We start from the raw sequence: 22,340 nt of genomic DNA, 5'->3' as shown, positions 1-22,340 counted from the left end.
GAATAAGACAGTATTTTCATATGAAATAAGATGACAAAGGACCACGGAAGAATAAAAATGCTGCCATGAAAATCTTGGTTGCAAGTTATTTTCCGTTGAAGAACTAAGCCAACGGAATCAGAAAAGAGAACCTATGCTCCTGCCCCTTGAAATGTTTTGGGCATTTCACAGTTCCCTCTCCCACCACCTTTGTAGTCCTTAATTTATGATAGCATAATGAAAAGAAACGGCAGCATATCTGAATCTTTAATCATTGTTCTGTGAATTCCCCCCAAACGTCCAATAAATCTATTTCCTGTTTGCCCCATTACTTTTTGCTCTGCTGCCATGTTTTAACAACAAACATGCAAGACAGTGCAACAAAGAAACAGCCATACATTCAGTATTATCAATTGCAGCAGCTGCACTCTATGCGGTCTGGGCAGACGACTTTCTGATCCCTGCGGCCCAAGTGGTTCCCTTCCCCCTTAGAACTGGAAATGGGGATCTTCTACAGATAATACACATGCTGAATTATGTGCCCCATAGTCAATGCCAGTCATATTGTGACTTCAGTTCTCTTGGGTCAGTTGATGCCTTGTGGACTTAAAGCCAAAAATACATGGCATCAGGATGGGCTGGAGCCTTTGCAAACATTGCTGCAGGCAATCAGTGCACAGTGGGACCTTTTTTATAATGAAAAGCAAGACCCAAAAGATTCTGTATTGGTTTGTGGCTACTGCTGTGATTGCCACCAGCCTTCAATGAGAAATTTATCCAGCATGAAAAAATAATTCATCAAATACTTTCTCATAAATACATTTATTTAGAGAATCAGGAAGTAGATACACATTTCTGTGACAGTAGACATACCTTGGCCTATATTATGAACGCCAATAGACATTCCCAGGAACTTTGACTTAGTCCAGATGTGGGCATTGAACTGTATTTTCTTGCTAGGGCATTCTGCATAAAATGCTGAAACTTAAGGACAGAAAAAAATGGTAAACTATAAAGCAATAAATTCAGGATAAAACACCTGCAAAGAGCAAATGGATATTTATTATTTACTTCCCAAGTAAAAAATCAGCAGCAAAGCCCAACACTGACTAAACACCAGCATTAAAACAGAGGTTTTACAAATCTGCAATAGGCTTCTTCACTTACTTGGAGGATGGTGAGAAACTTGTTCCGCTACAAACGTTACACTGTTCTGAGTAACCCATGGAAGTGGTCCATCTGCCAGAGTTTCCTAGAAAGACATATTCCAATGTTACATGATATACAGTCTTTTTAACACATATACCGAGGTATTCAGATGTGTTCCCTACCTAAATCTTCCAAGGATGCACAGAATAAAGGGTAAAATACACAAGGGCACAATGTATGCTATTACCTAGGATGTGCATGATTTGTATGCCTAGGAAGAGACTGTGAAATAAATCTGGGCACACAGTATGACTTGCACAGTAGAGGAAGCGCACTACAGCATGATGTGTAGACATCACATGGGTATGGTCTATGTAATCAGCATCTATGTGTATGACAAGGGAGGCGGGCCTGAGCATTCCAGGTCAAATACCATGCGTGGTGTGGGAAATGTCTGCATAGGATTAGAAGGCATCATCAAGTGGTGGACAAACTTTGTTCCACAAAATTGATTCTCCAATTGGATGCACCAACTAGGAAAAGTCATTGCATTTGCCCACATATAAAGTATCATTTAGAAAATGTGCTCTCCCCCAAAATGAACAATGTGAAGCTAACTAGTCTGGAAAGGCCCTCAATGCTATCTACAAGTCCCCCATGTATTAGACAAGGATGGCAATCAAGTAAAATAAGTGGTCCTAGATGGAAGGGAAGAAAAATAAACCCATTGTAAGAGCTAGCTCACATTATCACCAAAGCCTTAATAATAATAAAAAAAATAATATATTTTTATTTATACCCTGCCCTCCCCGGCCAGAGCCAGACTCAGGGCGGCTATCACCAATAAAATTACCATAAAACATAATGGGGGGGGGGAACCAGCTTATTAAAATACGGGTTAAAATACAATTTAAAATGCAGCCTCATTTTAATAGTAGCCCATAAATCAAAACCATAAGGGGAGGGAAATGTAAGGGTCAGACTGAGTCCAAACCAAAGGCCAGGCGGAACAGCTCTGTCTTGCAGACCCTGCGGAAAGATGTCAAGTCCCGCAGGGCCCTAGTCACTTATGACAGAGTGTTCCACCAAGTCGGGGCCAGTACTGAAAAGGTCCTGGCCTTAGTTGAGACCAATCTAACCACTTTGCGGCTTAGGACGTCCAAAGTGTTGTTATTTGTGGACCTTAAGGTCCTCCATGGGGCATACCAGGAGTGGCGGTCCCATAGATACGAAGGTCCTAAACTGCATAGGTCAATAAAGTATGATGTAACTCTGGGAGACCTAGATTCAAATATTCACTCAACCATGAAGCTCAGTGGGTAACCACGGGCCAGTCACTATTTATTCTATCTCACAGGGTTGTGAGGATAACATGGGAGGGGGAAAAACATGTATGTAGTCTAGAGCTGCCTGGAGGAAACGTGGAATATAACTGAACTAAATGCTAGACAAATTACTTAGAAAGATATCCTGAGAAAGTGATCAAATGACAGATGGAACGGTATGAGACAGTATGAGGTCTGACGCTGAATAAGAAAAATTAAATTTCTCAAGCTCTGGGTTATTCAAGGCACCGAACTTAAAAATGGTGAACTGTCCCTTCCTCTCAACAAAATGGAAATGAGAGTTAAAGCTCTTATGAAATGGCTGAGATTTTAAAAAGTTGCATTTTGTAAACAAGCTGTTAAGTAATTTTTACTAACCGTAGTTTCTTCTTGTTCCACACTTGGCAGCACCCAGTGACACCGGAATATTTCTCCCAGGATGGGATTGTAAGGCTTTTTAGCAACAGACCCTTTTCTTCCTGCATGGAAAGCTGAGAGGTACCACCTTACCACCTGAACCATTCGGTCCTTTGGATCTTTTTGGTCACTAATACTAGAGAAGACATAATAGGATAACAAAATATATTTTTTTAAAAAAAATTGAAACCACAAAAAAGTTATTCAAGATGTTTAAAACTGAGCTGAGAGAAAAAAATCTAACTGATGGTTTAGCTACACATAAAAGACCTTACCATTCCTACCTGAAAGATAAAATGCTTTATCAGCAATGTAAAACTAGCTGCCCAGTTTCAGTCCCTATACAGTGGTACCTCGGGTTACATATGCTTCAGGTTACATACGCTTCAGGTTAGAGACTCCACTAACCCAGAAATAGTACCTCGGGTTAAGAACTTTGCTTCAGGATGAGAACAGAAATCGTGCTCCGGCAGCGCAGCGGCAGCGGGACGCCCCATTAGCTAAAGTGGTGCTTCAGGTTAAGAACAGTTTCAGGTTAAGAACGGACCTCCAGAACGAATTAAGTACTTAACCCGAGGTACCACTGTATTGCTAGAGGCAGCTGGATCTGCCTAACAAGTAGCCAGCAAATCAATTAGATCATGGTCCTTAGACAAAAATGCATCCACTGAAGTGGAGCTCTGCACCTATGTGCTTGGATTCTGTGCAAATGAATATAAAGCTTGCACTACTGCAGGTATATAAGCTGTATGAAAACAAAATTGAGAATACCTTACAAATAAGTCTGGATGTGCAAAGAAGTCTGCATACATTTCTAAAAGTGATCTTCTTTCCAAAATAAAAGTCGGAAGAACCACCTGAGGGAAGAAACACACAAGACTCTTAAGCATTTGATTATCTAAAAAACACTAAGTCTTAACGCTGATCAAAACTGCTCAAGCATAATTTGACATTTGTAAGGGTCAGCACTTACTGCTGGTACCACACTTAGTTAAAAAGCAGGTGGTCCTTTCCACTAAGCTTTCCAGTACAGGATTATTATTATTTTACACAATACAGCCAAGAAACTTTAAAAGGAGGGACATAATATACCTCTGGTTTGTGATCAGCCTATTGCAAAAGAAGGAACCTATTATGTGCCCAATATTGTTTATTAAAAGAACAGCCCAGAATGTTGAGCATGGGGGATAATCCAAAACAGAAACAACATTGGAAACTCTATTCATTTCACCTGTTTGGAGATGTGAGAAATCACTACTCATCTCAGTTTAAAGGCAATAAATAATGAACATGCTGCTCAATTGGGCCTGATTTGCTCTTTAGTATGTAATGCTAAGCCAGCCAGGTAACTGGCTTAGCATTACTAAAAAACCAGCACTAATCATGAGCAGAAACCAAGGCTTGCTCCTTGTAATTTTTGAATTTCGTATTAAAATTCTTTACTTATTACTTGTGAGTTTTTTTAAGACTATGACTTACTATCACATGTGGATGAGATCAATAAAAAACCGTAAGATTAAGTCTCCATGAAATCAAGTTCAATGCTCCAGTCAAATTAATTTCAATGAGACTGAAACAGGCCTAACATTAAATGCTGAAGCAACTAGGGCTGTTCTATGGCACCCCACCCCCCCGGCTGGAGCCCTTAGGAGAGGGAGAGCTTTGGGCTGCAGTGGACAGTGCATCTTGTGCAAATATCATTGTTAAGAGTGCAGCAACTAGATGCCACCCTGTGTTGAATTTGAGCATGTAACTATCATGCCATTGAAGAGATTACTTACAAACAAGTTTGTGCAGGTTTAACACATGCAGATTCAACAATCATAGTTAGGATTTGGGATAGAGGAGATGCAAAACTGATTTATTTGATGACTGAATACTCTTGCACTCAAAGCAATTAAAGCCACTAACTGCTCAAACTCCATGAACCTCCTTTTGACTCTTACCTTGGTTAAGTCCATTCCTAACCTAACTTGTGACAAAAGATGCATGATAACGCTCTTGTGTTCTTCCACAGACTCCCCTTCATTATCGTCATCTCTATCGTCATGGGGATCAAACAGATCTGTAATAATAAACTGCATTCAACACATGCTTTACTGAAGAAGTAGAAAAACCTTCAAATAATTAAAATCTAATTAAGGGGTGGGGAACCTGTTTGCCTTAATTTCATGTGTGTGAGAGAAAATGAGGAAGAAGGTGCCAGAAAGAGGGAGAGAAAACAAGGGCTCTGGGCCCACCCAGTGTCAGCCCAAGTGGGGGAAGGTTCCCCACACCTTATCAAATACGCCACGATAGGCAAACATTGTTTTTTCGCCTTAACAATAGCAGAGATATTGAAAGCAAGCATGCAGGAAAAGATTAATTTATCCTCACTACTTAGCATAAAGAAGAAAAAGGAGTCTTTTGTAGTATCTATACACGCTGCAATTTGTAGCAAAGTGCTGCTGGGGCCCTGGATGGTTTGCGGACTTCTCTTACCAGCATCATTTGTCCCATTAGACATGGAAGAGTTGAGGGACTCTGTTGTGTCTGGGCGCTTCATACTACTTCCTGTGCTGCTACGAGTTAGGATGGCCCCAGGCCCTGAAGAGCTACAGAAAGATACAAAGCATTTTAGACCATTACAAACATAATAAGGATGTGAAGAACTCCCACACTTGGGGAATGGCTGAGAAACAGTAAATTCCAGGGCAGATAAAGAGCAGCTTTAAGGTATGGAAAAGAGACCAAAGGAAGGCCAATAGTTCACTATCATTTAGCATTTTAAAAGATTTAAGGATTGTAGCCAGAGGTTAAGCCTCCAAGAGTCTGCTGACCCACAAGAGAGGCTTTTCAAGGAACACAGGGGGCTGCAGTCGGTAGAAAAGGAAACCTCTGTTGTGTTCAGCAGCCTTTCACTTCCTTAACTTATAAATAAAACTTCTATACATATATTATCAGAATTTACCTGCCATTACTCTATGTTGTTGGTCACTTTGACAGGCAGGTCAACTGCCTGACAACATAGTGGCCCAACTACAAAGGAAAAAAACTGGAGCACACTCAAAGTGCACTGATTCTTTCCTTACAAGGAAAATACCTGCAGTGGGAGTTGTACTTAGTGCCGATTGGAACCCCTACTTTTGGCAGGGACCACCCTCAGGAGTTCCCAAGTGGAACCAATCCCAGTGAAGCCTGTATTTGTCACCAAATTTAAAGGGCACCAAATCAAAACTCTGCCTGCCAGGAGCACTCTTAAGACTTTCATCTGGTTCCTTTGCAGCTTTGTTTTTGCCTGCCATTGCATTTGACATCAGGTGTGGGAGGAACTGTCTCTGCTGAGCAAATTAGGACACCCGCCAGGCCAAATTAGGCCTGTATATGGTGGGTCAGATTTAGCAGAGTTTAAAGATGGCTACAGGCAACTCACTTAGTTGATGGCTGAAGTCTATGAACTGAGGAACACCTCTGTGCACCACACAGCAGCTCATGAATAAAACGTCAATTTCCATTAGCTTCTATAAGAATTTGTGCAATTTTCATATCCATGCAGGGCATAATGTTGGCACATTATAGTTGCTTCATTCACAGTATGAATTTTTAAAATCGTAATTGTTCTTAATTTGTATTTTTAAGAAAGTGAGAAAGTGGAGTAAAAATCCTGGGTTAGATCCAACACAGTTTGATCTGTTGCCCACTTGTACAATGAAGCTTATCTTTCCTTTCTCGCTCCCCTGCACCCTCTAAAATCTGCTCTGGAGGGTCTGGGGATCCTGTGGAACAGATTTTGAGGGCACAGAGGCAGCTGCAGGAGTGAGGTAAGAAACCATAAGTCCTGTTGTGCAAGCAGAAGGACATCACTGAGCACTGCCCACTGTCCTAATGATTTCTGCTACATGCATGGAATGTGGTCAGTATATGTACCGACTCTGACAGTTCTCAAGGAAAAATAGTGTTCTTAGGCTTCCCATTACTTACTCCAAACATCTCTTTGGGGATGAGCTGCTTTGATAGAATTCATCAGCATCATAAAATTCATCTTCACTGCTGGAGTAAGAGAAATCTGGAACTGTATTTGGAGAAATATTGGCATGGCTCGGAGAAGTTAAACTGCTGCTAGGTGCTGACTGGCCACTTCCTGTAACGATTATGCGTATAAATGTAAAAAAACCAGTTTGTTGTTTTCAAACAAAACGTAAGTAGCTGAACTTTTATTAGCTCATGAAGTTCAAGATCAATAACGATTTATAAATAGATCTAAACACAGTATCTTTTAAAAAGTAACAACAACAATCAAAGGAATGGAAGAGACCTGTAACAGAGGTGATTGGATGTAAGGCATGTCTCTCCCAACCAGCACACACCAACCAGCATTCCTGATTGGTGCAGGTTGGGGCGGATAGGAGTTTGAGTCCAGCAATGTCTGGAGGACACCAGGTTAGCCACTTTGGTCTAGAACATCACCAGGGTTTTATACCATCCACTTGGAAATAGTGGGAGCCTATGAAATCACCAATAAAGCATGTGCATCATGAAAAAGGGTACCATTCAAATCCTGATGTTGCGGTACTTACAACACCCATCTGTTCCAGAGAGAATGGCCAATGGTCAGAAAGGATGGGGGTTGTACTCCAGCAACATCTGGAGGTCCACAGGCGCCCCACTCCCACCAAACTGTGAGAGTGTATTTTGAAACAAGATAAGAATTTGTGCTATACCTGTACTATTTGGTGTTGGAGTCTGGTGACTTCCAATTAATGCTACAACTGGTCCAACTGCCAAGGATGAAGGTCGCTGCTCTGATTTGCAAAGCTGGGTTGGTTCTAAAAGTTATTACAAAGTGACAAGTGAAATGGTGTAAGCAAAAATCCTGACGTATTCATGGCATCATCCTAGGCACAGAATGTATTCTGCTGTTCTACTCTCCATGTGGGAAGATGAAGGCTCACTGCTCTTCCACATTCCTAGTTTAGTTGAGTATCTTTAATGCAAAGAACAGGCAATGAAGATAGGGAATGCAAACACACTACTATGTGAACTGATTATAAAAACACCGCTTGTAAAAAGAAATCATTCAATTTGAGTACAAGAGGAAAGAGTCAAATATATTTCAGCACAGAGAATCAAGTTAGCTCATTTACAAAGCAACAGCACAGTACAGCACAAATAGCTTATAAGCTACATCCTTTATGCAACCACTTTCAGTGAATACAGTGGTACCTTGGTTCCCGAACGCCACAAACCCGGAAGTGAGTGTTCTGGTTTGCGAACATTTTTCAGAAGCCGAACGTCTGACACGGTTTCTGATTTGAGTGCAGGAAGCTCCTGCAGCCAATCGGAAGCCGTGCCTTGGTTTTTGAACTGTTTCGGGGGTCGGACTAAGTTTGAAAACCAAGGTACCACTGTATATGCATTCTACTGGGGTGGTTGTCCTTGCCAGCTCCACTCAACAACCCCACGTACCTGCCAACTCCCCCTCCCGCACACCTGACCAAACCTTCCTCCCTTTACACTTCAACTATCCCTTCACCGCTTGCCCCAAGCCCCACCCTCTTTTAAAGGGGTGGTGCTTAGCCAAACTGCTTCGTGGAGCATCTCCCCTCCCTCATTAAACAGCTTCCTTGGGTCACCTGCCACCCACACTGCTAGCCTGTCTGCATGCTGTTCATCATGCTGGAATTGGTGCGGTGGCAGCCTAACATTTTTATGCATGTATGTAAGAAATAAAGGGATGTGGGGGGAGTGGGAGAAAGTGCATATAAAATAAATCACATTTGAGCTGAAACAGGGTATCTACTATTAATACTAAACATTACATTTTCATAAGTTTCAGAAACAAACATTTCCACAAGTAGTTTACAAATACTATACCTGAAGGTAAGACAGTTTGGGTAGGCATTGCGCTGATCACTGAAGATTCCAATAGACTAGGTTGATATATTGCATCAACAGGATTAATAGTGCTCTACGACACAAAAAACAAATTAAACCTTTTTTGAGAATCACAGCGGTGTGTGCTCCGTGCAGGAACTTTATTAATGCAATAGCAAATTCCTGAGAGAAATGCAAAGTGACAGAAGTACAGCAAATGTTCTCCAAGCATTAGTGGTCTGTACAGAATAGTAGTAGCAAGTTGAAAATGAATTTAGTTAAGTGTAAATATAAATACTCTATCATAAAACCCAAGAGTCCCAGCTTTAATTTTTAACGTACTGATGTGATAGCAACCCTAAAAGATGACAGACGATCTAGAGATTGTGGTTTACTCCTGCTTTCAGAGAAGATACTCAACAATTCCAGAAGTACTACTGAACATGGTGCCATAAGAATTTGTCAAGAATCTTGAACAGGAGTCACTATGAATATGTTTTGTGACTCAGAGATTTCATTCTGCTCCTTTGCAGTTTGAGGGAAAGCATAATACATTGTCTGATCTTGTTTCACACTAGTTTATTCTACGTTGAGACACAGTTTCGTTTATCTTTCCACCTTCAATTTTCTTTTTCAGAAAAGCAATTGTCACTTTCATAATACCCCTTAAGACCTCTTCACACACTACCACACTTGCCAGATTCTGATGCAGGACTGATGTCACTTTGATCAGGACAGGAAATTAACAGAGTGTATCAACTGTCACTATTTTAAAGGGGGGAAGACTATAAAACTTTCAGCAAGTTGAAAAATTGATGAAACTGAAAATTTCCAGTATATGATGGGCTAGGTATTTCATATGTTAGGGTTGCCACACATCCAGAATTTCCCAGACATAGCTGGTATTTGGCCCTATTAAACATCGCCTGGGCAGAAATTGCTGGAATGTCTGGGAAAATCCAGACATATGGCAGCCCATGTTGGAAATGGGAGATTTTGGCAAATTTCATTAAAAAGAGCTCGAAGCCTCTCTGTTTATTTAGATTTGGGGGTGGGGGAGAACAACACAACTTCAGCAAAAACAAAAAAAAGCTTAACAACTTTTTTGTCTGGATTTTCACTTTTTGAAATATGGCAATCCTATCATATGTGCGTGCCCTCATTATACATGTAACATCTACTAGGATAGATCTGCTTCAAAGAATAGAAAAATGAAAGCAGTTGGGTATATGATGTGTACGGATGTGTGGCTCTGGTCACATGTTATGTGGTACAAGTGAAGGCATGCAAAGATCCACCATACTAAACAAACTGCAAGTGACGCCTTTGGGAAACAGCTGACTTTTCATTTTGTTCAAACTCTGTCAGCAGAGTTCTAAATGTGTGGGTTAAATACAACTGAAATCACCTTTACTGATATTTAAAAACTAAACCTAAAACAATCCTGCCATTTGCAGAGCACACGGTCAGAAATAAAACAAGGTAAGGCTAGAGCAGTCAGCAACCTGAAAACTCAGCAGACAACCCAATCTGATAAGATCCATTTAAATCCAGATATTGTACAAGATTTCATATCAAAGAAAGATAAACCTAGAAAAACAGTAACTCAGAAGATTAGACACAGACTAAACCGAACATGAGCTTCTTTCTGGAAAAGTAGGACAGCAACAAAAATAATAAGGAGTCCTTGAAGATATGAAGAGAAGGGAAGCATTTGAGGGTAGTACAAGCAGATAAGTTTTTCCTTTGCAAATGATTAGCAAGAGTGTTAGCTGGCTTTCTGCACACAAATTGAAGGACTGTTGTGATAATATATGGGAACAACTCAAAACTTGAGAAATACGGTAACTTCAGGGGCAAGAAATGTTTCTTGCAGCAAGTAATCTCTTCCTGCTTTTAAAATGGCAACAATGGCTAAACTTTGGAATTAGCTTCCTGTGGAGGAAGAACTAGATATGGAACAGCTTTAAATCTATGCAGCACAATAAATTTAAGCAACAGTAAAGGAGGGCATCTAATACAATCAATCTACTGATGGATGGAATCTGCCAGTGGAATGAGAAGCGAGACAATCTTCAGCAATTTCCCTCCCTTCCAGCCTTCTAAATCTGCTCTGGGCGATGGGGGGGGGGGGGCCTCCAGAGCAGATTTAGAGGCAATGTGAGTGGATAATCTCCAAATGTTGCCTCCCTCTCCTATTCTGTGAATGGATTCCTTTCATCAGTTGATGAACAGTATTGGATACCACCCTAAATACTGGACAAGACAAAATTGCTGTCGGTAAATGAAATTAATTAGAGCTTATTTTGTTCGTTGCCATTTTTAACTATTATAAAATAGCATTTGACTCTAATTTTAAATGTACTGAGGTTGTTTGGAAACTGACTTTATACAATACAATTTGCTGTCAAAGATGAATGTTTGTTATGCCTCTTACTTCCAACATATTGGAATGATCTCCTTGATATTTTGCCCAGATCCTCACTGTTCTAAAGCTGTTCTAAAATGGTGGTGGCCCTCCAGTTGTTGGACTCCAACTCCCCTCTATCCTGCCTAACACGGCCAATGGTGAGGGCTGATGGAAGTTTGAGGTCAACAACATATGGAGGGTCACAGCTTGCCCACTCCTATTCTAAAGACTTTTATGGATCTTTGAGAATAATGCTTTACTGTTCAGTGTCAAAATGAGTTGTGTTTAAAAGTCAGTATTATTAATTCTACAAACACAAAAATCATGCCAGTTGAGAGAATGGGTGTGATCTAACTACCACGGCATTAGGTATAATTACGAGCACGGTTAGTTACTAATATTTTTCCCCATAGCGAAGGTGAAATCTTGGTCCTCTCCTCCCTCTCTAATAAATACTATCTCTAGTTAATCTCAGAAGAGTATTTGTGAATAGTGTGCCTGAAGAACAGCAGTAAGGACGAAACAGTTGGGACAAAGCACTGGGAAATTCTGGAATACTAATTCCTCAGTCCTTGTACCAAACACTACGTAATGTCAATGCAAAGGCTTTTATTCCATAGTCGTCAAATCTAGTCAAGGTTTTGAAAGACATTATCAAAACTTGGTGATAACTTATCAGAGAACGTTGACAGACTTTCAGACATCTGAAGTGATGACACCAAAATATTCATTTTCAGGCATTTCAATTTCATTCACCTCAGTTCCTTATTACATTATGATTATATTGGTATACCAGAGGATCTGTACTTGAGGGAAAAAGACTAGTCAGATTGTTACAGAACTAAAGAATCATGCATTTTACTATGCGTACAATCAGGAAACAAGTTTTCAAAATTAAAACTACAATAGATAATTAGGAGGCTATCATACTGAAAAAAATCAAGCTAATTCAACCCTGCAAATATCACGGTATGTTTTTAAAACATGGATACTCTTAATGCATTTTAAATTACAACATACTCATCTGAAAGTAATTTCAGACAAGTTAGAAGCACTATTGGCTGGAGTTTTAAGGACAACGGACCAGATATTAGGCTTGTTCTGGATAGTGTTGAACTCCTCAAATAGCATTATAGCTTTTCAACTTACATGTTAGATTATTGGAATTTGCTTTACATAGCACTGCTCCTTGAGATAATTGGGAGCTTCAATTGGTCAGAAACAGTGAGGGTTCTGATGGGAGCTGTCCATTTTAGATCACATTGCACCTATCCTCACCAATTTGCGTCAAGTTTCAAATCAATGTGCAACCTATTATCTTCAGAGCCCTAAATGGTTTAGAACCAGAATCTCTAAGGAAAGTCGTTTCCCTATTCCCAATATGAACCTGTACAGGACACTCACTCTACTTTAGAGGGCCTCACTCAGGTTCTGATTCTGTCTGAGATGAAGTTGGATACATGCGAGAACGCCCTTTCAGTCATAGCACCCAGGATGTGGAAAGGCCTCTGAAAAATGCTTGGCCTCTTGACTGTCTGTTTTCAGGTAGGAGTTAGCAGACCTTTTTAGAACTGCAATTTTATCACATACTTTGCTGCCGTCTGGGTTCTTTAGTTTTAGGTTATAACTGTGTTTTGTATTATACTACTATTTTATGAAAGCATCTTGTACACTTGTCTAAAAAGGAAGACCGTAAGTGAACAACAATAATCAACACGTTTCTACATTTCACCACAAGGCAGCTTTGTGTATTTTACTGGTCATATTTAATAGTTATAACAGTGTCAAACAGTTGTGTCAAACTAGCTTTATTGGGAGGTTCTTGGTTGAAGGTTTTTCATGAGCTGGTTCCCGCAAGTCAGAGGTGGAAAGCACTTACAAGTTGTTAAATATATTGCAAGATAGAAAATTGTACCAGGGAAAACTGTACAAACAGAAAAGATAGCTAAATTAAGCCTACAGATGCAAAGTTTAACAAGTCTTTTCCAGCATTTTATATTGATGATTGTTACACCTTTGGATGTTATACTGTACTGTATATTTATATATAGTACTTGGATTTTCTTCTCTCTAAAGTTGTTGTGTTTATTGTACCTGGATTTTTTCTTATGTAAACTGCTTCGAGATATATTGATAACAATCTATAAATGGCTTAAATAAATTAAGGCTTCTAGGATTTCAAGTCAAATGTTTTCTCCAGGTAAACTAAATGAAACTGGACCATTCAATGTTGATGTTTTAGAAATAACTTGTTCATGTTAAGGACATTCAATCCTTTCTACAAGCTCTTCAGTGTTATTTTTAAAAGGTGTGTGTTATGCTATGTTGATTTCAAGCTTATAGGAAATAACATCTTGTGTTCCATGTGATTGAAAAGCTTTCATTTAATTATAAACTCTGCAAAGTCTTCACAGCCAGCCTCCTATTAATCTACAAGCAACACCAATTAAAACACTAGAAAAGTAGAAGATTAACACATTGTGTATCTAAGGGTTCAAGCAAAAACAGATAAACATGACCAGAAATATTTTGAATTGTAATACAGTACAAGTAAGTTTGAGAACTGGTAGGAGCTCAGTACTGTTTAAATTGGAAACTCAAGAGGACTAAGGCCTTGTTTATTATGCTCATCACAAGAAATCCTGGCAATCGAGTTCCTTAACTGCAGATCTGCCATTCCTGAGTAATTACTATTCCTCTTAAAACTGCATTCTCCATTGCTCCCAGAATGCTGCAGTGTTTAGAAGTTATTTATAATCTATTGATTTGATGCTATGAACCCACATCTTATTTTCAAACTTGTTGTAGCAGAAAGAAAGAACTTGCTTTGAATTTCCACATTTATAAGACATAATCTCCTTTGAGACCATTAATGAATGCATATGAACTCATACAGTTAAGAGGCTATCCTTAAACTTTGCAAACTAGTTCACCAACTTTATTTATAGGGGAATTCTCACTGTGACTGTCTTGTGATTCACTAGTGATATCATATACAGTATATAGAAGGTACTTTATATTCCCAACTTTATGGCATGATGAGGGTTTTCTTAAAAACAGACCTACACTTACCCTACCAAACTGCAGTTACACTCTTGTCTCATGGGGTCCAGCACTACTTTGTTTCCTGTAGTTCTAAGGGTCTTAAAATGTGTTTTTAAGTTTCAGCAACGAGGGAAATGGGCCATGAAAAAAGGTCCCAACTATTTATTAAAATGTAGGGTCAACTAGAAAATAAGAAAAACAAGCTACTTCACATAACTGTTCTGCTCTTGTTTAAGCTAAAATGCCAGTGTAAATTCCTACCAATTTACAAACACTCAGAAGTCAGGAAAATGTATACAAATGAAAGACAGAAGTAAAGTTACATGAAGTATATACAACAAAGCAACGTGACAGAAACTTCTAGCATGTATTTCAAAAGCAGTATTATAAAGAAATGTTATTCTGAAAGCACGTGCATTTCAGGTACAAGAAGAGTGACCAAGTTATCATCCCAGTTTTTCCCCATTGTGGGTTTAAATTTGCTTCATTAATAAGAAATAGTGGTGATAAAAGCGAAGCTGGAATTTAATATTCTTAATTGTGATTTTTGAAGCTTAAGGAAAGTGACAACATATTGAGGAGACACCAGAAGATGTGACTAAGAAAGAGAATGTCAAAATTGAATGGAAGTTCAAGCCCCTGTGGCCACATGACTGCAGCTTTAACGTTCTGCCGAAATAAAGGGAGATTGAAAGATTAGATTTAAACTTACTATAAGTCCATCTGCGTGCTTCTCCTCATTACTTTGGTCCTTAAGGAAAAATGTTACAAATATTAACATATCAATTTTTTTACTAGATGCCATGTCTTTGCTTATATGAGAATAATTGTTTCTCTCCAGAATTTTTTACTAGATGCTGCGAAAGTGAAATGTCTCTGAAGGAAAAGAAACCGATTAACCATTAGAAACCTTGCACTTTATAAACCATTGGTATCTTCTTACAATAGCTAGCTATGTTTGCTATCATCTGAAGATAATAAAGGCTAACATATCAATACTGAAAAGCGCTTTCTGTCAGATGAATATAACACTGAAGAAGCATGCTGCTATGTATCTACTAGTTCTGTTTATTACCAAGTATCATGAAGAGGCCTGCACAAACGCAAGATATTGCAAGATATTGCAAGATATTTCTGTGACATGCAAGGTATTTCTGTGACATGCTCCTTGATGTTTTGGAAACTATCACCTGGAAAAAATTACAAGTCACTTAAAAGAAAAGCATGATAGTGAAGGGTTTATTTGGCCATGACTAAATGCCTCAGTACCAGTTAAATAAACCCCTCACAGGTGTATGCTTTCTCCTACCACAGGTCTTATCTCTGTGGTCTAGAGTAAGTGTAATGCTAGCCAACCCTTCAAAAATAGTTAAAGGATTAGGTATAGGCCGTAGGATCATGTATTTTCCCTTCTTTCAGGTGCAAGGTTCCATCCTACTCCTCAGCTATACCTTAGCTGTGAATGAATTGTCATTCATCTTACATTCAAACTGCATCTCCCTATACAATACAAATAATCCGTAGTTAACCAGAGTACACCAGCATTTAGCAGATTTTCCTTTTATGAAGTCTAGGATTCTCCTCGATACAAACAATGAACCAGACAAAACAAAATTATCCTACCCTTCTTCCAATGAACTCAGGGTGGAGTCCAAGGTTGTCTTTTCCCACCCCGTATTAGTTTCATGGGCTGAACCCTGTTGGGCTGAGTATGTACCACTGGCCAAAGGTCACACAGTAAGCTTCATGGATTGAACATGGTTTAATTGAGGAAGTGCCAATCAGAAATATCAGCTGGAAATTACTTCAAAATTTCATCACTGAGTAGGTACCAAAAGAGCACAGTGAAGGGACCTACTTGCCTGATGTCACTAGGCAGTGAGACCCAAAGTATAGCTGCTCCCACACTAGAAGATTGCATATTATGTGGCACCTTTAACAGTGCCAGTTCTGGGGATCAAAGCAGCTGAGTAGGCACACTTGGGGCAAGATGAAGCTGCAAGTAAAGTGGTACCAAGTTGCTAAAGGCTTTACATACTAACAGTAACACCTTGAACTTGGCCTGGTAGCAAACCGGCAACCAGCGCAGATCTCTGAGTAGAGATGTTACATGCTGGGAGGGTCTCAGTCCTGGCAGCAACCGTGTTGCAACATTCCTCACGAACTGTAGGCTTTTGGATTAATAACAAGGGAAACCCCACACAGAGTGTACTGCAGCCATCCAATCTTGAAGTCACCAGTGGCTGAACTACCATGGTCAAGCTCTTGTGGTCCAGGAACAGCCACAGCTGTAGCACCAGTCACAGTTGGTAAAAGACTCTTCTAGCCACTGATGATACCTGGGCTGCCAGGGACAGAGCTGGATACAGAAGCAGCTCTAAACAATGGATGTGATGTTGAATAAAACTGCCAGTATATCAAAAGCCATACTGAAGACTATATGGTAACAGAAGAATGCAGAGAACCAAGCGTAACATGCATTAACAACTTTATTGGGTCTGTAATTAAATGATGAATATTAGTGTGTTATTTAATACTTAATCATAGAATCATAGAGTTGGAAGGGACCCCAAGGGCCATCTAGTCCAACCCCCTGCAATGCAGTAATTTCAGCTAAAGCATCCATGACAGATGGCCATCCAATCTCTGTTTAAAAATCTCCAAGGAAAGAGTGTCAACCACCTCTTGTGGGAGTCTGTTCCAATGCTGAACAACTCTTACTGTCATAAAGTTTTTCCAAATGCTTAAGTGGAACCTCCTTTCTTGCAACTTGAGTCTTATCCTCCAGAACAGGAGAAAACAAGCAGGCTCCCTCTTCCATGTGACAGCCCTTAAGATAATTGCAGATGGCTATCATATCTCCTAATCTGTGGCATATCTGTGGCATACTTGAGAGATGAGAGTTCCTAATCAGATTATTCTAAAAGAATATATGTAATTTTTAATGTTGAAAACTTAAAGTCATTAACATAATATACAAACTCCGTGGTGGAGTACAGCCAATCATCCATTGCAGAATCCACAGAATGGAAACAAGATCCAATGCATAATCATAATCATGTAATGACAAAGGCGATTACACTAATCCCAAATATTCATTGAAACACGCACACACATATATTAAATGCACAGTGATCATGCTCTATGCTCTTTTTTGTGGACCAGGGACAGGAAAAGGCTTGCATTTTGCTAAAATAAAGCTGCTACAAAAACGAAGGTAGCTTTGTTTCCTCAACCTAAAGCATAATCATACAAAGTCCATTATTCCAAGTCACCCAAGGTCCTATAACCTGAGTAAAAAAAAAAACCTAGCTACTTTGATTTCTCTTGCACATTTCCCATGGAACCTATTGTGGGTTTGCAGTAGCTGAATTCCTAATTCTTTCAAGTAAATGCTGCTCAAAGCATGGCACTATTTTTAGAGCTAGGAGGGAATAGACGAGGGCCTCAAACATCAGTTTTTATCTTGAGGATTTTAAAATATTATAAATGGATTGAGAAGACATAAGGCTGGCAGAGAGTTATGAACAATTCTATGTTAGTAGGAATGCCATTTCTTTATCTGGCCCACAGGACTCTACCCATACAATGCCCCCTTTCCATACAATTCACCGGCATTGCTCCACAGCCTCAACAGAGTCCTTGAATTGGGATACTGCCTCTCGATCATCTGACTGGAAGTGGAGGGATGCATATATAGAAACCTTTGCCTATTGTGTGGCTAGGAGGCCTATAAAAGGCGAGTGTCTCTACTCACATTTGCCTCTGCCCATACCTACTTTCACCTCTGATCTTGCTCACCACTGGTATGCATCTCATGGAAGCAGGCTTATTAGGGAATGTGGTACAAGCTGCAAAAAGTTCCCTATCCCTATCTTAATGCACTATGTCTGAGATAATGGGCTGGATGCAGACTTTACAGCTGCAGGCAGGAGTATCTTGAGTGGCATTTCACTCAGGGGATGCTCCTACTGTTGGTGGTAAGGGAACTTCTGCCAACTCTTCCCTTCTGCTGCAGCCCCCAGAACCCTCAGAATGATGTAGGACACTGGATCGGGGTTAAAGGGAGAGACAGAATTAGCAAAAGAAGCCTCCCAAAATTCTGCCAGATCAGAAGCCTTCAGTATTGCCTGTCTCAGGTTTGCATAGGTTTGCAAGGCAAGGTATGTTCCAAGAACAAAACTGGGATAAGGGTGCACTAAACATTATAGCAAATGGGTTATGGGGAGAGAGAGCAGCAGCAAAGGTCTCTTTTGTGGATGAATGACTCAAATATTCTCTTCCCCCATCTTTCCTTTTGCACTTTCTATGGAAGCTTTCTTAACTGGCATGGGTATGGGGAAATTTGGAAAGCGAAGGAGAAAAGCCTAAGCATCAGATACATTATTAATAGATGCATTTTACAATCTTGTGCAACTGCCTATTCAGAAGTCTGAACAGAATATTTATAAATCCAACTTATTCCAAGGCAGATCAACAGTTTATCTGACCCAGAACTGCCTACCCTGTCCAGCAATGACTTCCCCGAGGACGCCAAAAGAGATATTTCCTGACTTTCCTATTACTAGAGGTCCTTCAGCTGCAGATGCCAAGGACTGAATTTGAAATCAAACATGCAAAGCATGGGTTCCATCACTAAACTACAACCTTTTCCTCATTTGTTTTTCTTTAGTAAATTGGCAAGCTTGGCCAGAGACATATGGACAACAAACAGCACTGAAGGTGTTCTGTTTCTTCACCAAAATAAAATTTTAGAATATAAAATCACAGAATGGTAGAGTTGGAAGGGCCCGCAAAGGTCATCCAGTCCAACCCCTTGCAATGCAGGAATATTTTAAGTTGTGTGCAGTGTAGAATGTGGTTGTGTTCATGTCACAAAGATTCACCGGATAGCGGCATATGACAAAGATTTCTTCCAGGCTATTCCTGAAGTTTTTAAGTGCTAGCAACACTTGTACATTCTTTCGTTACTCCAGAAACTTTGTTTTATTTATGCTTATCTTCAGATTTGCAGATGGTACACTCTCTCTTCAGCAGTGAGGCATGCATATCTTCCATGCTTTCACAGAAGAAAATGAGCAAAAAGTATCCTTACACCACAAGCAAGTCTCACCCTCTTCTCCACCTTGTTAGTCTATTATGTATGGGAGCTATATACATAGCTCTCTTTGGAGAAACCTGTTACAGTGTTGTACTACAGCACAAGCGCACTGGGGCTCACCTTCTTTGATCATGTATAAAAGTTCCATAATCCAGTTTACGATTAGGATTTTAAGATGGCCAGAAAAACTTAGTGGGTTTTTCACTTCTGATATGGCAGGAACTTCAGTGCTATAGGTTAGGAATTATTAGGCCTATTAAGATTAGAGAATAAATCCAAAATTTTAGAGTAGATTAGTACATGCAAACCCATTTGGTGAGTAAGGGCTTTAACCATACATATGCAATTTTTTTTCATGCCAACAATTGCTCCATTTTATCAATTCTCTATCCAAGGCCCATTGTTAAAGGAGGACATGTTTTAACTCAATTATCAGACACTGATATTCAATATGAGTTTTTGAAGGCACAAGCACCATCAAATTTCAAGATCAATCTTTAATAGACTATAATTCTGTTATTTATACTGTTCATGTACAACCTAGCAGAGCGCTTTTTTAAACATTTGTTTCGCCATGCTTCCAACCTGGGGGCTTCCACGAAATAGTTGCTTGTGAATGTTTAAAACACCAAAAGTAATCAAACCAATGTAGGCACTGACATAACGAATCTGTTTTTATGTATGCTCAAACAAAGCATGAAGAGCACAGTCACAACATTTGAGATTATGGTAAACACCACTTTGTCAGGATCAATAGGTCAGTATGATCACCACTTTAATATGAAGAATGGCACAGCATTGAGTATGCTATTGTATGCATTGTATAACTTATACAATGTACATTCATATACCCCTGGCAATCTACTTACAGTATTTATCAATCTTCCTACAGAATGCAACAGAAGGGGAAATAATCAAGTCATATAAATGTACATATATCTATACCTTCCAATTCTTATTAACTTTGATGGTTCAATGCCTCTACAATATAATAGCACAGAACGATTTCTTCCAGAAAACATTATACTGCAAACACTTTTTATTGTATTTTCCAACAGAGATACTTACTTTAGCAATCTGCAGCAACACAATGCAGTGTTTTATTGATTCAACCATGCTCTAAGGGGGGGCAAAAATAAACATGTTAGTATTTCTACAAAACTTTTACTGCTTAGAATGGAGTGTTAAGGAAGCAAAGTACCGTATTTTTCGCTCTATAACACGCACCTGACCATAACACGCACATCATTTTTAGAGGAGGAAAAGAAGGGAAAAAACATTCTGAATGAAACAGTGGATGTATCATTTTTGGGCTTCATGCTGTGGCCACAGACATGTGATCTGATGGTGAATTTGGGGTGACCCAATGCAAAAATCCTGAGAATTCCTGTGGATCCATGCTTTGTAACCACGTTTTTGCACCATTGCAGCCCCAGGCAACAGTGGGTGCATGATTTTTTTGGTGCAGGCTGTAGCCATGGACATGCTATGTGATCTGATGGTGAATTTGGGGTGACCCAATGCAAAGATCCTGAGAATCCCTGTGGATCCATGCTTTGTAGCCACGTTTTTGCACCATTGCAGCCCCAGGCAACAGTGGGTGTGTGATTTTTTTGGTGCAGGCTGTAGCCATGGACATGCTATGTGATCTGATGGTGAATTTGGGGTGACCCAATGCAAAGATCCTGAGAATCCCTGTGGATCCATGCTTTGTAACCACGTTTTTGCACCATTGCAGCCCCAGGCAACAGTGGGTGCGTGATTTTTTTGGTACAGACTGTAGCCATGGACATGTAATGTGATCTGATGGTGAATTTGGGGTGACCCAATGCAAAAATCCTGAGGATCCATGTGGATCCGTGCTTTGTCACCACGTTTTAAATGGGGAGGGAAGGAAAAACACAGAAGGGACAAGAATCACAAGAGGGGTGTGCGGAGAAGCAGCTGGCTAAGAATGCAGGGGAGGAGTTTAACGGGGTGGGGGGGGAGGAAAGGAAGGCAAAAGCCAGCCCTCTCTCTCTCTCCCCCACCTGCATGTTTATCGGCTGCCTGCGAGTCCCTAGAGCACGGAGAGGAGGAGGTGGTGGGCTGGAGCCTGCACGCAGTGTGACTAGGAAAGAATTAGAAGGAAGGACTCGATCCTTTCCTTAACCCTCTGCTTGCCAGGAGGGCAGGGGATTCCCTGCTCTTTGTTGAGTTTGAGCAAGCGCAGCAACAGAAGCGGGTGGGCAGTAAGACCCTGAAGCAGAATGCAGGAAAGCAGCAGCTTCTGCCTTCCCTCCGCCCGCCCGATCTGATTTTTGCCTATTTTTGCCCCTGCGCTCCGGCGAGTCAGCTCCAGGGACCACACATTCGCTCAATAACACGCACAGACATTTCCCCTTACTTTTTAGGAGAAAAAATCTGCGTGTTATAGAGCGAAATTTACGGTACTTCCTTTGGTTAGTATGTTCATTATCAGTTTAGTACTTATTTGCCATAGATATCTTGTAAGAATTAATTTATGATAACATTTCTGCACTTGAATGAGTGAACAGGGTGGAGAAAATCAGTAACTATTTTGCTAATAGTTTTAATGGATCATTATTTCCCCAATTTATACAGCTAAAGCCACTCAAGGAAAGAACATTTGATGGGTGAAAGAAGCTACTTCTTTTTCTAAGAGCAGTTAACTTTAAAGTTAACTGACATCCTGCAGGTTATTGCACAAGCAAGATATTGTCTAAACCAGCCTAGGCACCGGTGCCCTGCAAAGGTTTTGGACAAAAGCTCTCCCTGGCCCCAACCCCCCTGGGATAATGGGAGCTATAGCTCAAAATATCTGGAGGGCACCAAGTTGAAAATACCTATACAATACCTTCACAACAGAAGGATTAGAGCTGCTTTTGTTGCTCAGATTTTATCATTAAGTTATGAAAATACAATAAAATATATACTAAAAAAGCAACAGGACTAGTAAATGTGTCAAGTTATTTTGTGTCATGCTTTCACAGACCTGACTGTTAAGCAGGTTACCATCAAGCATAAAAATATTCTAAAACACTACTATATTTTCTATTTA

The 22,340-nt window shown here is 40.0% G+C and overlaps 1 protein-coding gene across 6 annotated transcripts in view; it reads right to left on the bottom strand.

The window, feature by feature from the left end:
* OSBPL9 (oxysterol binding protein like 9) overlaps positions 1 to 22,340 on the bottom strand; it is a 62,480-nt gene that overhangs the window by 3,135 nt on the left and 37,005 nt on the right. For 4 of the 6 annotated variants that reach the window (XM_081868234.1, XM_081868230.1, XM_081868233.1 and 1 more), the window contains 11 exons: positions 20,348 to 20,398; positions 14,891 to 14,929; positions 8,724 to 8,817; positions 7,571 to 7,675; positions 6,831 to 6,990; positions 5,352 to 5,464; positions 4,817 to 4,935; positions 3,642 to 3,727; positions 2,832 to 3,006; positions 1,147 to 1,231; positions 853 to 963 (listed from right to left, as the gene is read on the bottom strand). In XM_081868234.1, the coding sequence (XP_081724360.1) occupies positions 853 to 963; positions 1,147 to 1,231; positions 2,832 to 3,006; positions 3,642 to 3,727; positions 4,817 to 4,935; positions 5,352 to 5,464; positions 6,831 to 6,990; positions 7,571 to 7,675; positions 8,724 to 8,817; positions 14,891 to 14,929; positions 20,348 to 20,398 (1,138 nt within the window). The remainder of the gene's footprint in view (positions 1 to 852; positions 964 to 1,146; positions 1,232 to 2,831; positions 3,007 to 3,641; positions 3,728 to 4,816; positions 4,936 to 5,351; positions 5,465 to 6,830; positions 6,991 to 7,570; positions 7,676 to 8,723; positions 8,818 to 14,890; positions 14,930 to 20,347; positions 20,399 to 22,340) is intronic. The other 2 variants (XM_081868235.1, XM_081868231.1) reach the window with 1 other exon arrangement.

Source organism: Podarcis erhardii (genome assembly GCF_964252035.2).
Source record: "Podarcis erhardii genome assembly, chromosome: 6".
Classification (NCBI taxonomy): Eukaryota; Metazoa; Chordata; class Lepidosauria; order Squamata; family Lacertidae; genus Podarcis; species Podarcis erhardii.
This window is presented reverse-complemented; position numbering and strand designations above follow the sequence as displayed.